General features: G+C 46.3%; 1 protein-coding gene across 1 annotated transcript in view; it reads right to left on the reverse strand.

The window, feature by feature from the left end:
• Nucleotides 1-453: 453 nt before the first annotated feature.
• Nucleotides 454-15,308, reverse strand: part of shroom3 (shroom family member 3) — a gene marked incomplete at its 5' end in the record, with an annotated part of 72,627 nt that continues 57,772 nt past the window's right edge. Inside the window, 23 exon segments of the mRNA XM_080477033.1 lie at nt 454-1,299; nt 1,538-1,659; nt 1,771-1,936; nt 2,106-2,205; nt 2,990-3,123; nt 3,735-3,975; nt 5,007-5,685; nt 5,771-5,805; nt 7,512-7,588; nt 7,894-8,170; nt 8,820-8,976; nt 9,056-9,271; nt 10,225-10,700; nt 11,217-11,366; nt 11,448-11,572; nt 11,681-12,116; nt 12,283-12,498; nt 12,985-13,429; nt 14,218-14,267; nt 14,548-14,648; nt 14,650-14,792; nt 14,865-14,908; nt 14,957-15,211. Coding sequence (XP_080333159.1) covers nt 925-1,299; nt 1,538-1,659; nt 1,771-1,936; nt 2,106-2,205; nt 2,990-3,123; nt 3,735-3,975; nt 5,007-5,685; nt 5,771-5,805; nt 7,512-7,588; nt 7,894-8,170; nt 8,820-8,976; nt 9,056-9,271; nt 10,225-10,700; nt 11,217-11,366; nt 11,448-11,572; nt 11,681-12,116; nt 12,283-12,498; nt 12,985-13,429; nt 14,218-14,267; nt 14,548-14,648; nt 14,650-14,792; nt 14,865-14,908; nt 14,957-15,211 — 5,020 coding nt within the window. The 3' untranslated portion in view covers nt 454-924.

Below are 15,308 nucleotides of genomic sequence, written 5' to 3' on the forward strand. Positions count from 1 at the left end.
AATTAATTAAATTAAGGCGTTATTTTTGACAGCACTAATATTTATATTTACAGTATACAGAATAGCCCTTGTTTTCAAAAGTTTTATAATTTTCACTACATTTCTGAATGTCCTTCCTGTTATAGTCAAACCACTGTACATATCTACATACTTTTCTCTAGTAGATCTGTCTGTGGCTGTAAATATCTGTTGATTTGTGAGGCTGGTCCTGTGATCTGCTCCACTGATATGCTGTGCTGTATTTGTTTGTATTTTTTGATTACACACATAAACACATAATACATATATCTGTGTATTTCATGTTTTTTTTGCATTCAAATATTTTTGTGAAACCAAGCATGCATATGTAAGCATCCTGCATGTCTTTATACTCCCTGATAGAGCTTTGCCTCCACCTTCTCCGTTTTGTGCATTTTCCATGTTTTGTTGCAGGAAATTAAACACAGCCCCTCTAGATTTGATGTTAATTTATTCTCTGCAGATTGCCTGTACATGTGCGAGTGCTGAAGCAGGCGTGGTGAGTCTCTGAAAAGTGACTGGGTCATACAGACGGTGAGGGCTTCTTCCTCTTTGGGAGTTCATGATGAGGGAAGTTTGCGCACTTCAAATCACTGATAACACCCTGAAGGCTGCTGGTTGGACACTTTTGGCCAATAAAAAACAACAACATTTAACACAAACATACCTAATATTACTTGATAGGAGTTGGAAAACAGAAAAATGCAAAAATAAAAAAAAAAGAGGTGCAAGTGGAGCTGTCCTTCCTTTAACCTCCCACCTGAAATTGGACTTTAAAGAATCTTTCAGAGCAAAGTGAGCAGAAGTCGTTGGTCCAACAATCAGATTGAAGCACATTCAAGGTGAGGGTTTCCTTCACATGAAGCTCCTGAAGAGTCTGATCTGAGGAAGAGACTGTCTCCTGTTTCACAACGACGTGACCGTGGTGGATCTGACCGTGTGGGCCAGGCCGGGCAGCTGGGAGGAGCACGGCGCGGGCGTGGCGGTGCTCAGTAACATGGAGGACCGGCGCTGAGCCTCGGCCACCTCCGGCGGCAGGCCCTCCAGCAGCCGCTCCAGCCGCTCGTCCTCCTGCCGCAGCAGGTCGTCCAGACGGCGCTGGCCAATCAGGAAGGACGGCTTGGCGCTGACGAAGCGGCGGTAGTCCTGCAGCTGGGGCTCGGGAAAGTATCCGGACAGGATGCCATGGACCACTCGCTGCCGCCGGTCCAGGTTCTCCTTCAGCTCGCGGGCGTCTTCGGTTTGACGGAGGAGAAGAGAGCGCTTGTGGTCAAGGGACTCCTGCAGAGGGCGACACAGAGGCGGTCAACTTCAAGTCTGAAGTGGAACTGTCACACACATCTGTGATTGTTACTCAGGATGAAGCACTTTTAGACACATTTGCTGCTGATTTGTGAAGCGGGGCATCAACAGGTCTACGACTAGGGAGAACATGCAAACTCCCCACCGGAAGGCTGCAGGACCAGATCACAGACACTGTGGCTGCAGAACAGCTTCCTGATGTGCTGCGTTGTCTCACCCTCTCCTCTGCAGCGCCCTCTGCTGGCAGCGCTGCTTTCTGCAGCTCCAGCAGAGCTCTGTCGATCCTGGACAGCCGGCTGCACAGCGACAGCAGCAGGTTCACAATTTTATCCAGATCTCCTGCAGCAAGAAAACACAGCGAGCAGGTCAGTTACCCAGTCCGGGAGCTGCAGCGTGTGTGTGACGCGTGTGTGTGACGTGTGTGTGTGACGCAGCGGGCGGACGACGCACCGATGAACATGCTGAACTTGTCCCTCTCGTTGGGTTTGAGCTGCTCCTGCACCAGGCTCTCCACGCTGGCCCCCAGAGCCTGGTGACACCTCTGCTCCTCACACAGAGCCTCCTTCTCCCGTTGCAGGGCGGCCATGCTGCTCCTCAGGGCCTCGCACAGCTCCACCTGGTGGACAACCACCAACACCATAGTGATCCACTAAAATAGATCCATGCTTGATTCTTTGAGGTTGGATTACTATGATTCCTCAGCTGAACGTGGACTTGAATTCATGAACCAGTGTTCTCTAATACCTTTTGTGGAATAATTCTAAAGATAAATGTGTTTCTTTTACCTTTCTGGTATTGAGATCTTTCTCTTCTTCATCGAAATTGGTCTCATTTCCTCCGTCGGTCTCTTTGCTTTGAGCTGGATCACAGAAGACATCTCCGATTCTTTGATAGGTAGAAAAACAAAAGCAAACAAACAATAAAGACGATAAAAACCAACATTTCTAATTGAAAAACTGCATTTTTATAACCTTTTGCTAAAGCTTCTCTGTTTCCCTATTATGTTCAAAAGAAGACGTGCAATTTAAAATCAGGATTCAACAACAGAAAAAGGTATAAAAATAAATGTAAAACATGTAGTTTATCATGGTGACACACACACACACACACACACACACACACACACACACACACACACACACACACACACACACACACACACACACACACACACACACACACACACACACACACACACACACACACACACACACACACACACACACACACACACACACACTTTAATCTTTGGGTGGTGCTGCACAGGTTTCTACAGAAAACTAATTCAGAGTGGTTTATGTTGTAATACCAATCTGAAACAGCAGGTGGTGCAGTGAGCCACTCAAGCACCTTTTAATGGAAAGGACAAAAGAAGCTGACATGTAAAAAACAACACTAATGCTTCTGAAAGGCCATTAACACAAACGCCAGCTGATACTGTAAAGAAACCACGACTGGCTTTCAAAGCTGCAAACAAAACAAAACAATCAACAAACACAGTTTTCTGGATAACATTAATGACCTGGACACTTTTTGATGCACTTCATCACAAAATTTTGTGATTATCAAAGATGGTTTTAAGACAGAAACTACCAGTCCTGAACAACAAAATTTGCTCCGTTTCATACATTACTGCGTTTTAACAAAGTAATCTCCATGTCAGACTTACCTTCTGTCCATACTGTGCCGACGCTGCAATTTGCTGCCGAGTTTGCAGTTTGGGAAGATCTCGTTCATTATGTCTACAGTGGAATCTCCTCCCGAGGCGCCCAAAAGTGGTGCCAGAGAAGGATCGAGTAACACCTGGGAAAAACAGAGTTACAAGTATTAATAGCAAATGAAGCAGTTTAAAAAACAGAAATAGAACATGGTGTGGTCGGAAAGAGCTCAACAACTCATGACAACAGACGGCAAGATAGTTTTTAGGAATGTATCCAAACAGAACAGTTGTGTTGCCTCTGATATTTTATCAGAAAAGAGTGAGCTGGACTGGCTCCGCCCACACATGCCCATCTTCGGAAGAGGAGGAAGTACTTCCTCTCGTGGTGCCATGTGCCACAGCAGGGCTGCCTAATTGTGGGAGGAGTCAAAGGGAGGGTCTACCTTGACTGGGATTGGCTAAACCCCTGATGACACTATATAGGGTTTGATTTATGATTGGCTGGTTGGAGCAACACACTTTTTAAAAACTGAAACAAGCCAGGGAGAGAGAGGACAGACTGTCTTCACCTCTGGGGCGTCAGTCCAGGTATGGGGACGATTAGTACTTTTGGAAAAACTGTAGAAAGTGAATTTTGCGTAGAATGACCCCTTCAAATGTTTGTTTTCTATTTGTACACTAAGAAACTTCATCATGTTCTAAAAGTGCCACAGTGTTTTTAAAGCCACTGTGACGACGGACTTTAGGAACCCACCAGCTTCCGAGACAGTTCCTCCACTCTCTGCTCCTCCGGGGTCTTTTCCCTGTTGGGCAGTGGCAGGTACTCCAGACCTAGATGCTCGTCATTCACCATGGACGTATCGATGATGGAGACCCGCGGCTGAGGTCTGGACACAGGCGGAGCTGAGACAGCAAGTGGAGGGACGACTGGAGAAGACCGGAGTGAAGGATTCCTGATGGGAACTGAGGAATCGTTCAAGAATTCTGAGTCAGAGCTGAAAGCAAAGAAAAATATGAAAAGCAAGGTCAGTTAAATACCGTCTGAATTAGGCAACATTACTGAATCCTAACGATTCTTTTTAGTCATGTGATTAATGTTGAGAAGAGTCTTATGTTATTGACACTTTGAGAAACTTGTAAGAGAGAAAAGAGACTTTTGCTGGGATTAAGAAAAAGGTTAATGGTCGGCTAAAAGCTGAGAAACAAATTCACAGAATGTTCTGGAACCACCTGGATCCCTCTTCGGGAGAGGTCTAACTCATAGTCTAGACCAGGGGTGTCCAAAACACACTTTAGGTCAGGGGCCACAATACAGTCCAAGTATATCTTCAGGGGGACACACCGATAAAATAGTGCCATAATAACCTTCAAATTTAAGCTTTAAAGTTTTTCTTTGTTGTGGCTCAGAGTATACCTGATGAAATCTTTTCACAAAAACAAACTGACTATGGAAAATGACTCCAACCTCAACTTAAGGATAATTGAAACCTTAGTGAAATGTCCAAAAACCTTCTACAGCTGTTGCATTATGGGTGTTTTTCCAATCTCACACTGACAACATAGCTTTAAGACTACGGCGAGTTTGCTAACTTTCGTGGCAGCAACACTGATATCTGAGTGGTGTACCGTGTACACGACTCCCAACTAATCTGTTCAAAAAAATCTCTGTTTTCTTTGAAATGTTTCCCATTTGCTTGATGGTTTGGCAGAAGAGACGATATTCGCAATCATGCTATGGAATTCTGCCGCGGTGCGTTGTGGGATACTCTGTGGTACTTGCCGCCATGTATGTGTGTATAAATACTGATTCACACAGGCATGGGCAAAACTGCCCCCTTCACCACCAGACGGCTGTAATCTTTGCAGCACGTCCGCCCGTCTTCAGCACCCATACCACAGACAATCCCAGGGTGCTTTTTGCACGGGGGGATATGGCGTCATGGTGAATGTGGGCTATTGGAGCCCATGGGCCTTATGTTTAACAACCCTTGACCAGAAAGTACCATCTAAATATTGTAGAACAAACCTTTCTGCTGCCTGCTCAAAGAGCACCGGGGGAGGGGGAGGGGGGAAGTCCTCCGTGATGATCGTCTCTTTGATCGGCAGTGAAGGTGAAGGGTGGCGAGGACTCTGGAGAAAGACCTCATCAAAGTCCGCCTGCGTTGGTACGCCTGTGGAAAGTTCCGGCTGCTGCTGGTCAATGGAGTCGAAGAGGCTGGACTCGGAGATCCGCAGCGAGGACAGGCGCTGTGTGGTGGACGGATGTGGGGGTGGAGGAGGGGAGGACGTGACCCCAGCAGGTTGTACATGTGGTGTTGGTGTGACAGAGGAAACTGGTCTGACTCGGTCTCTTCTGGTCTCCAGACTGAAGGCTCTGCCTCTGAACGGGTCCACCGCCTCTTCTAATACACTGGCTTCACTCAGACTGTGTCTTGTCTGTCTGTCCATCACTGCAGTCTCAACATCTTCGCTCCCATCTCCGTCGCCTGCACCCACCTGTGGGAAGGTGATGTTGTCAAAGTTGGCCTGACTCAGCCTCTCGCCGGCTTGCCACTCGGTTCCACCTCCACCCGTCGTCCCTGGAGGCGAGAAGGGGCAAGGCAGGCCGACGGAGGCCGCTAACGAGGAGGAGCTCAGGGCACGCTGCCGCTCGCTGTTCCGCTGTCGTTCCCGGCGAGGGACGGGAGTGTGGGGGGAGCCGCGGTCTGCAAGAACACCAGAGAGTCAGAGAAACTCTGCAGCAAGCCATAAGGTTGGCGTTGTTTGGAAGTTTATTTTCAGTTTGCTCACCTGGAGAAGGTCCGGCAGGCTGGAAGGCGTTCGCACTGAAACGAGAATGGTGAGGTGATGAATGGATGTCTGAAAGTGTGAGGGACACATGAAAACTGAACAAAAACTGGAGCCCTCACAGCAGCTTGCATGGTAAAGTCTCACTATAGCTCAGCTCAAGAAATGCTCAACCTTGATGGGATTGGCTCAGTCACCGGAGAACAGTCACCTTGTCTGCAGCCTGTTTCTGGGTCACTTCTAACACACCTATCAGGTCCTTTTAGAAAATAAAGCTTCTGCCAACTCTGAGAATCAGGAAAACTCCAGATCCTTTGGATCCCCGGCTGCTTGTGGAGGACCAGGTGTTGGCCTCGGAGGCCGTGCCGTTTCATATTTGTTGTTTGTTGAGCTGTATTACTCTTCACTCAACAAGGTCTGCGATGCTTGTGTGTAGCAGCAGCTTTCTTTCTTTGATTTAGCAATAAATTGTAAATGTGTTAATATGGAAAATTATTTCTCGTTGACTCTTTTCCCTGGAAATAGTCTCAGTCCATTTAGTCTCAGAAACTCACGCTGCACGAAGTCTCACACATTCATCGACATTCACGATCTAAAAAAAAAACAAAAGACTGACTGAATTGCAAGATTTGATCAATGCGCAGTGCATTTAGATGAAGCACTCCTGCCTTTGGTTTTATTGGTGATGGATCATATTTCACATCTTTATTTCAATATTACTTCAAACCAGAAGTCTAAGATTAAAGAGAAATGACTGAAAGCAACAAAGTCAACAAACTTCTGCGGTTCTGAAACACTCCTGGTGGAAACTGCAGAGGTTATTGAAAAAAAAAAGAAAATCAAACAAAATATACACTGTATAAAATTGTATTAAAAAAGAGAAAAAGGACTGTGATCTAGAAGAGCCTTTGCAGTCATTGCCCCTGAGCTGTGGAATGACTTGCTTCTGTCCATCAGACAAGCTTCTAAAACATCTTAAAACCCACCTGTTCTCTTTGGCCTCCCACACCATGTGAGCCTTTGACTTTTAGTCTATAGTTTTACTTATCGTTTAATGCTTTTTATTTTACCCATGTGTTATCCTTTTAATTAGTTTGAACTGCATTTGTTTGAATTGTATTGTCTGTGTCTTTTATCAATTTTATAGGGTGCGAATTGTGCACTTTTACATCTTATTTATTCCCTCATACAGAACTTTGGTCTGCTGTGGTTAATTTGAAATGCTTTCTAAAGGCACTTCCTGCAAGATGGCGGATGAGTAGGTCACCTAGTTTTTAGCTCGTCTGAGTTGGTCAAAACAATAACAGAGCAACTCAAAACCGGAAGTTTTAATGTCAGAGATTAGAGGGCAAAGAAGCAGAAGAATCTCAAAGAAAAGCACAGTCTGCTGAGGAAGTAAAATGGCCGAGGCGACGAGAGCACACCTGAAAAAGTGGAGCATGCTGAAACCACGAAGGCCATCGGTCACATTGGTGGCAATATTAAAGACCTCAAACAGGAACTCAAAACTAAAAACCTTTAGAGGACATTAAAAGGGAGATGAGGGAAGAAATCGCCCTCCTCAGACAAGACATGGATGGATGGATGGATGGATGGATGGATGGATGGATGGATGGATGGATGGATGTTTTTTATTTGTCATACACTACCGTCTTGGACAGATTTGATCAGTCTTCAAGTCCAAACTTGGTTTTGAGTATATCGTCTGCCATATGAAGTTGTGCAGAGAACAGGTGGAACATACCCGTCAGCAGCCAGCGCGCAGCGTCCAGCCTCAGAGATGAAGACACCAAACATCCTGACATCATCCGGGGCCAGGTCCTGTAACACAAAGAATTGTGTGTAATACCAAACCAAAATATCTCTTCAGCTTTTGAAGATTTATAAAATAGTGGCACAGAATCGTTAAAACTCTCAAACATGTTCTTTTTGTACTGACAAATGACCTATTAACTTATTTAGTTGCGAACTGCTAATCCAGTTTTTGATTGATTAACTGTTCAAGCCTTTTGCTGTGCTGCTCTTGAGAGGCAGTGCTCATTTTTATAAAATCATCAAACTTCAGAATCCGATGTTGTTTTTGTCCTACAGTGAATCTCACGTGGATTCATGAGACTTGAAGTTACCTGGTTCGTCCTCTCTGCTGTGGGGGAGGAGCGCGATCGGTGATGCTGGGGGAAGATTTGTCTCTGGTCTGATCGCTCCAGGAGGTTCTCAGCAGACACTGAGCCGGCTCTCTGCAGAGCCCCGTTCAGCTTCTTGGACAGTCCCGGGTCTGCCGGATGTTCTGCACGCTGCCAATCGTGGCCAAGGCTGAGGTGTCTGCTGGGAGACCCGCTCTGCCGGCTGACCTGTGCTTCGGGGATGAGATCCTGGAGTTCCAGACTGGAGCCAGCAGGAGAACTGAGAAGAAACCAGGAGGAGCAGGTGGGTCAGCGGCCAGCAAAACCTGTTGGTCTTCTGAAAACCAGTCAAAAACTGATAGTCCAACAGACTGATTCACTGGTATCCTCCAGAAGGTGTGCTACATTGGAAGCTTATGCATAGAGAGCATTCAGTTTGCATTTGATTTATAAAGTATATCACTATGAGTTACATCATGGGCCAACAGGAGTATTCAAATTAGGGTTTTGCATGCTTTAGACCCTTTTTAACACGACAACGACCTGCTGGAAATGGTATCGCTTCCATGTGGATGGAGCCCCGAGCTCCCACCACCAAAACCTCCAGTGATTCTATGGATCTGGACGTGTTGGTGGAGGAAGTTATCAAACACATGAGAGTTACAGCAAAAAATCAGATTCATATAAAAAGAAAAGCAGAAGGCATTATGGCGCGGTGATTTATTTGAGGTGTGACACAGAGAATTTTAAGGACTAAAGTTGTGAGGGGGGTAGTTCAGGAAATGCCTTCAACCAAGTAACAGCAGCATCTGACCCAGAGGTACTAAATAGGAAGTGTGTGTTACTCTGTGGGTCTGTCAGACAAGATCTTCAATTCATCCCGTCGGGGTGTTTGTGGCTGAATGTTGGATGAAGGTAGTTGTGTTTACCCGGTCCGTGGCTGCGCCGGAGGCCTCGGTGTGGTCACCCTGCCGGGGTAGAAGAGGTTGGACTGCAGCACTTGCCGATCAGGTGAGCAGAAACTGCGATCCAGAGCGGTGTCCTGAAGGGAGAGCAGACTGGAGGCGGAGGAGAGGCTGATGGTGTCTGTGAGGAACAAGAAAAAAAATGAAATAATATTTGATCTGTCCTTGCCTCTCACCAGCATCCCATCTCATTCACCCACCCGTATGACTGCTGTTCTCGGGCCCCAGATAGGCACTGCGGGGTCTCGAGCCACCCCGGTGCCCCCCGTCATCTCTCCGTCCAGTTCTCTTTCTCTCCACATACTCAGCCAGAGCGTCCTGTTGAACTTGCCGGAGGTGGTCGGGCTTTAGCGCGGCGCCTCCAACCCGACTTGCCGCAAGTTCGAACATCTTCCGACGATCAGCCACACTGGTTTCTGAGAGACACGTAGAAAATGCAGCGATTAGTATGAACTACATATCTCAAGGTGTTCACTTCTCGTGCTTACAATGAGTAAATGTGGCATCAAAATACCTTTCATACTTATAAAAAGTCCTTCAAGTGACTCAGAACTGTTAGCCTCTGTTGCTAACGTCTAGCATCCCTGAACTTTTTACCACAATATAGCAGAGACTCAATAAATGTTATCTTGTTGTTATGTAAACAAACATAAACTGAGCTACAAACTGAAAGCTGGATTTATTAAGTAAAATGTATTTTGGTAAAAAGAATCAATATGGTTCGATAAGAGCAAAGACTTAAATCTACGTTCTTTAAACAAGCCACAAAAACAAGAATCAGCTTTTGAAAGATATTTTTCAAAATTAATTTACTTTTTTGTATTTTCATTTAAGAAGTGCGCTCGCCTCATGTTGTCCAAGACCAGAGCCAGGTTGGGACATTTTTTTGTTTCAGTTTTATTCACGTCTTATAACTTTGTGTCCAGTGTTGCCACGGTTACCTTGAAAAAGTAATATGATTACTGATCACTAGTTAGGATTTCAAATAGAAACTTAGTTACTTTACTGATTACTTATTTTTAAAAGTAACTAAGTTAGATCACAAGTAACTTTTTTGTTACTTTCAGCAGCTGCTGACAACACCCCCCATCGTCTCAACATAATAATGAAAACCAGTTTCGCCAAAAAACTCTGCTGATCCCTGCCTGACCTCCTGCTGATACATATTTAACCTTTGACCTTCATTCTTTGTTGTATTTATATCTGACTCACACTTTTATTATCCAATGTCTGCTATTACTGGTATTTTTTTTACCCCGTGATGTAGTTGTTGCCTTATTTATCTATTTATTTGCACTGCCTGCTCCAAGCTACCATTTAATGCTGTTAGCGGTGGCCACAGCCGTGTCGTATGCTTTGCAGCTTTTACCTCCTCCACGTCTGAAGAGGGCAACAGTCTCTGCATCCGACAGCCCAACCTCATTCATATTCTCTGGTTCAGAGTACGAACGCTTCTTCTGGCCAGCAGTCAGACGCTTGCGGCCGCAGATCCGAAACATAGTCGGAGCTCCGACAGGTGGGATATTGGGCAGGGCGGGTGGGCTCGGGCCTCGGACATCCGGACTGACCACATGCCTTTCCTTCGGGGTGTGTGGGGACGTGACAGGCGATTCAGACTGTGGTGAGATGAGGACTCCCTGGGGTTTGGGCATTGTTTTGGGGCCTTTCTTCTCGAGGGAGTGGAACTTTACAGGAACGGGCGGAGGCTGATGGCTGCTGGAGGAGGAGACCTCAGGAGGAACAGCTGGAGGTGGGCTGCTGACTGAGGAGGTCAAGTCTCTTCGTCTGAAGGAGGTGGAACCCAGGACCTTCGACTGGGCATCTTTCAAGCAGTCCCTGTAAGATCTGATTAGAGACAAGATCCAAACATGAGGATCACAACAATCATTTCTAACAGAGACTAAGTCTTTTCTGTTGGGGGACACTGAACTACTGCTTTGGAAAAGTTGTTTTGTCTCATAAAGAATGAAGTGTGATTTTCACAATCTGTGTTCCAAGGATGACCTGTGGTGCCACTTATCTGACCGTTGCTGTCTGGAGTGCAGACGTGCACCTGGATCGTTCTCAAAAACAATTCAGCCTATAAAAAGCTGATCTGTTGAAGATTGTTTTGGCAAAACTCCTGAACAATCCTGCTGAGGTTGTACTGTGACATTTGTCTCTTCTCGCAAGAAATTACATCAAAATTCTCTTCAGTCTGATTCCTGAGTGTTTTGCCTCCTGAGGTTTTTTACTAGGAAATTCTCCTGACACCTGCACTCCAACTTTGACTTGCAGAAAGATGATGTGCCTCTAAAGGACCTAAGACTGCTGCAGAGCCTTCATGTTCTGAGGGATTGTTGCCTGTTGGAGAGCTCTAACCTGTAAGTGTGAATGTCCTGAATGGGACCCAACATCTCCTGAATTTCTTGTCTCCAGGCAAAGTCTTTGCTGCTGTCTCCATAAGAAGATGCATCCACTTGGAGGGTGCTCCGGCTTCTCTGAAGGGCTAAACTAGGATCCACTGAAGTCCTGAACATCACAGACAAGTGTCATCAACTTTGGCAAGAGGAAGAAATATTAGAAGAATTGTAATACGAAGGGTCTTTCTACCTGTGCTTCATGTGTTCACTGCTCCCTCCTCTGTAGCTCATCGTCCTGTGGGCTTTGGTGCTTCTCTCCAGCATGTGTCGGAGGTCTTCAGCCCCGCAGGGGGAGCTGTGACCCTTCTCCGTTCCCTTCAATCAAAAAACATAAAGCAGTGAAGCAAAAAGCAGCACAGAAAGAGGAAGATTTAGCACACGATGTGCAAAGCTGAACAAAGACATTAGAAAGGTTCAGTTTACCCGCAGATGGTTGGTTTTGTTATGTGAGGTGCTGGTGCTGTGACTGCGTGACTGTCCGGTCTGTCCTCGATGCTCGAATCGACTGACTTTCTCCAACACCGAGAGGCTGCGGACTGGCCCCCGGGCGCCGTCGCTAAAGCCACTGCTGTCCTGACTGCTGGCTGCGTCAACAGTGTCGGGGTTGGTGCACTGCTGGACCTCGGCGAGGGCATTCTCCAGGCGGGTCAGGGGGTGCTCTCGGTCCGTTTCCTGCTCCCGGGGGTCCCAGTGCTGGTAGTGCATGGCTGCTGAGTCAATGAAATGACGCAAAGGCTGGTAGGTGGGGGTGGGTCTGGTGTGAGGATGAGGAGCTGTGTGGCTGTGAGGTATCTGTCCCTGAGCTACTCTGGAATATGTGACATGATCTGAGGGGTCAGTGCTGGTCTGGTCCACTGATCTGCAGAGCAGGAAAGAAAATCAAGAACAGATGAGAAGAGGAAGGAACGACAGAAGACATCCAACTCCTCCTTCAACACCTTTAAAATGGTCTAAAAACTGATTGATCGGTTTGTTCAGCCAGTATTTGAAGAATTTGAATCTACCGTGACATAAATCCAGTGTACCTGCTTCTCTCTCCCCGGGACTGAACTGGTACATCTTGTGAGGTTGGGGGTGCAGGGATCTGCTGGATGTGGAAGTACTGGTTCTGTTCCTGGTATGGTTGGCTCATATAGACAATGGGCTCCTGGATGCTATCACTGTAAGATCCCTGGTCAGTTGGAGGCCTTTGCAGTCTTGTCCGGCCCTCTGATTCCCCTTCTGGAGTTTTCCTGTGTTGACTGTGGGGTCAATAGTCAGATTTGTTTGGTTAACTAATGATAAAACAACTATTACAGGCAAATCTGATGACTTTACTGCTATTTTGTGTCCCAAGTTTTCCTGCATTTCTGAATTCTCAAATCTTCTCCGAAAGACATCAAAAATATGGTTGTTGGAAGGACGTTAGTGGAGTAGTTCATGATCTCTCATAGTAAGAACTCATGTCTTGTCCTTCAGCAGACTTATGATTATTTTTCATTTGCTTACCATAACCTGTTTCCTGTTATTTATCCTCTTGGGGAATTCCTTTTTTCAAACCCTCTATGCCACCACTGCCCAAAGCAGAATTAGATAACAGCTGGGTTATACTAATCTTATTGAACAGAGGGTTGCTTTACCTTCCACGGGTCAAAAGTCACAACTCTGCTGTTTTATTGTGTTGTTGAGTGTGAGCAGAGCTGTGCAGCCACCACACTGTGACTGATATACGAGAGAAGAAAGCTCACCTTTCTGTCTCATAGGCTTGAGTCCTGAGCTGTGTGGAAGCCATTGTTGTATAGGACCTGTGGGGGTATCCGTTTTCTGTGGTAGTCCGGCCTCCCTCAGCTGCTCCATCCTCCCTCCCTGTCAGACCTGGTGGTTGCTGCTGTCGCCTGCCCTCCTTGGCTGGTGCAGAGGAGACTTTCACTGGTCCCAGGCTGGGATTAGATCCCGGATTAGAGCTGGGTATCTGTGCATAGTGCAGCTCCGGCTTCGGGATAGAGTAGACGCTGGAAGGAAGATTGAGCCGGCTGGAAGGGAGACCCAGGGTGGAGCCTGCAGGGCCGGATGGACCAGTAGGGGACAAGGGCTGGGGAAAGCCACCCTGTCTGGGCTTCGTGGTGGGGCTGCTTTCAGGACTTTTCTCTATCACGGTGTGGAGCTGACCCTCTGTGCCATACGAGCCCTTCGCTGCAACCACAGGAATGATCTGTTAATAAATCCTTCCAGCTCCAAAAAACACTTTGAAGTCATATCCACATCCCTTAATGTCTCATCTGACCAGAGACTGAAAATGAATGAAGACGTTAATGTTTCTACATGTAAACAGTATTAATACAGATCTGTGTGTGTGTGTGTGTGTGTGTGTGTGTGTGTGTGTGTGTGTGTGTGTGTGTGTGTGTGTGTGTGTGTGTGTGTGTGTGTGTGTGTGTGTGTGTGTGTGTATACTGAGCACTATGCAGACCTGAGGCTTTGGTTAGAAGTCAGTTCTGACTCAATGTATTGATTAATAAATTGTAAAAGTTGTTACATCCACAATGAACTTTCTGCTCTCCCACCTGTAATCTCAACTGTTAATAAAATAAAATAACAGTGCAGTCACCATATTTCTTAGGTAGATCCCTTTCACCCATTCAGAATCTTGTAGAAGACACATGATCCATGTTTATGAAACAATATTATATCTTATATTTGGGATGGTGATATTATTTAGATCTTTTTTGTTCAGAATCAGAAATGTCATATTGTTAAAATGGATTTATATCTTCTAGACCGGCTGAAAACCACGAGACTCTAGAGTGAGTGATGGACGCCCAATTTGTTCATTCATAGACAGGCAATCATTCATCAAAAACTGCATTTACATAATTCAACATGGATGTATTCAGTCAGTAATTGATATTTTTGATATTTCTGCTATTATCCACACTAAAGTTTTTATATAAAGTTTCCCTCACCCATTAAGTGTTGGACTGTACCTGATGCGACAGAGCCACTGGAGTGATGCCATGACCCTTTTTGCAGCGACCTGACAAAACAAACACGTCGGACAAGATCAGCTATTTCAAGTAGTTTTACACAACAGAAAAACTATAGGAAAATCTTTCATTGCTCCATAGAATAATTCTCAGGAGTAAATATTCAGCAAAATGGTGAAGAAAACTTTATTTCTAGTTATCTTTAAAAAGGACAACCAATAAAAACATAAACGGTGTATCTGCATCATACGTAAAAAAGTTTTTTTTTCATCCGTCAGCTTGTTTCAGATGAAATCGTTTTGGTGTTTAGTTCCGATTGTCATTGCTTACCGCAGAGACCGGGCGTGATCCAGACTGGACCAGGAGTTTGGTCTCTCGTGGTTCCTGATGGCGGCGTAGCTGTCGCTGCGTCTCGGAGGAGCTGGCACCCCCCTTCAAACTCTCGTAGGAGCTGTGGCTGGCAGCTGGGCCCCATATCGAGCCTACGCTGTGTCTGTTTGAAGCTGGAGCGCCGCCGTTACTGCTACCACTGCTGCTGCTGCTGCTGCCATGGCAACAGACTCCGCCCACTGAACCTAAAATCATGGGAGTACAGGAAAAAAATGAGTCACAAATCTTTGGAAGTGTCCCTAAAAGGGAGGCGTTACCTTGTCGGTCTCTTGTTGCAGGCCTCGCTCCTCCTCCTCCTCCTCCTCCTCCTCCTCCTCCTCCTCCTCCTCCTCCTCCTGCTCCTCTCGACTCGCCGTTGGAGCTCAGCTCGTGCTCCTGTGCGAGGCCATGCTGGTTGTCGTAAACTGTCCGGGTGTAACGCAAATCTGCCTGCTGCATCTCTGCACCTCCTCCACCTCTCTGAGGGACGGTCTCCAGTGAGTAGGAGCGCTCCGGGCTGAAGGAGGGCGTGGAGGCGAGGTACTCCGGGATACTGGAGCTGGTGGAGAAGGAGGAATAGGCAGAGTCTCGCTTGCTGTGGAGGTGGTCAATGCTGTTGGACGACCTGGAACACAAACATGATTGTGATCAGTGAGGATCAGGGTTTGGTGTTCTTTACTTAAATGTTTGAACAAATACCACCAAAAAATAAAGATATTTCA

This window comes from Lipophrys pholis (genome assembly GCF_963383615.2).
Source record: "Lipophrys pholis genome assembly, chromosome: 12".
NCBI classification, from domain to species: Eukaryota; Metazoa; Chordata; class Actinopteri; order Blenniiformes; family Blenniidae; genus Lipophrys; species Lipophrys pholis.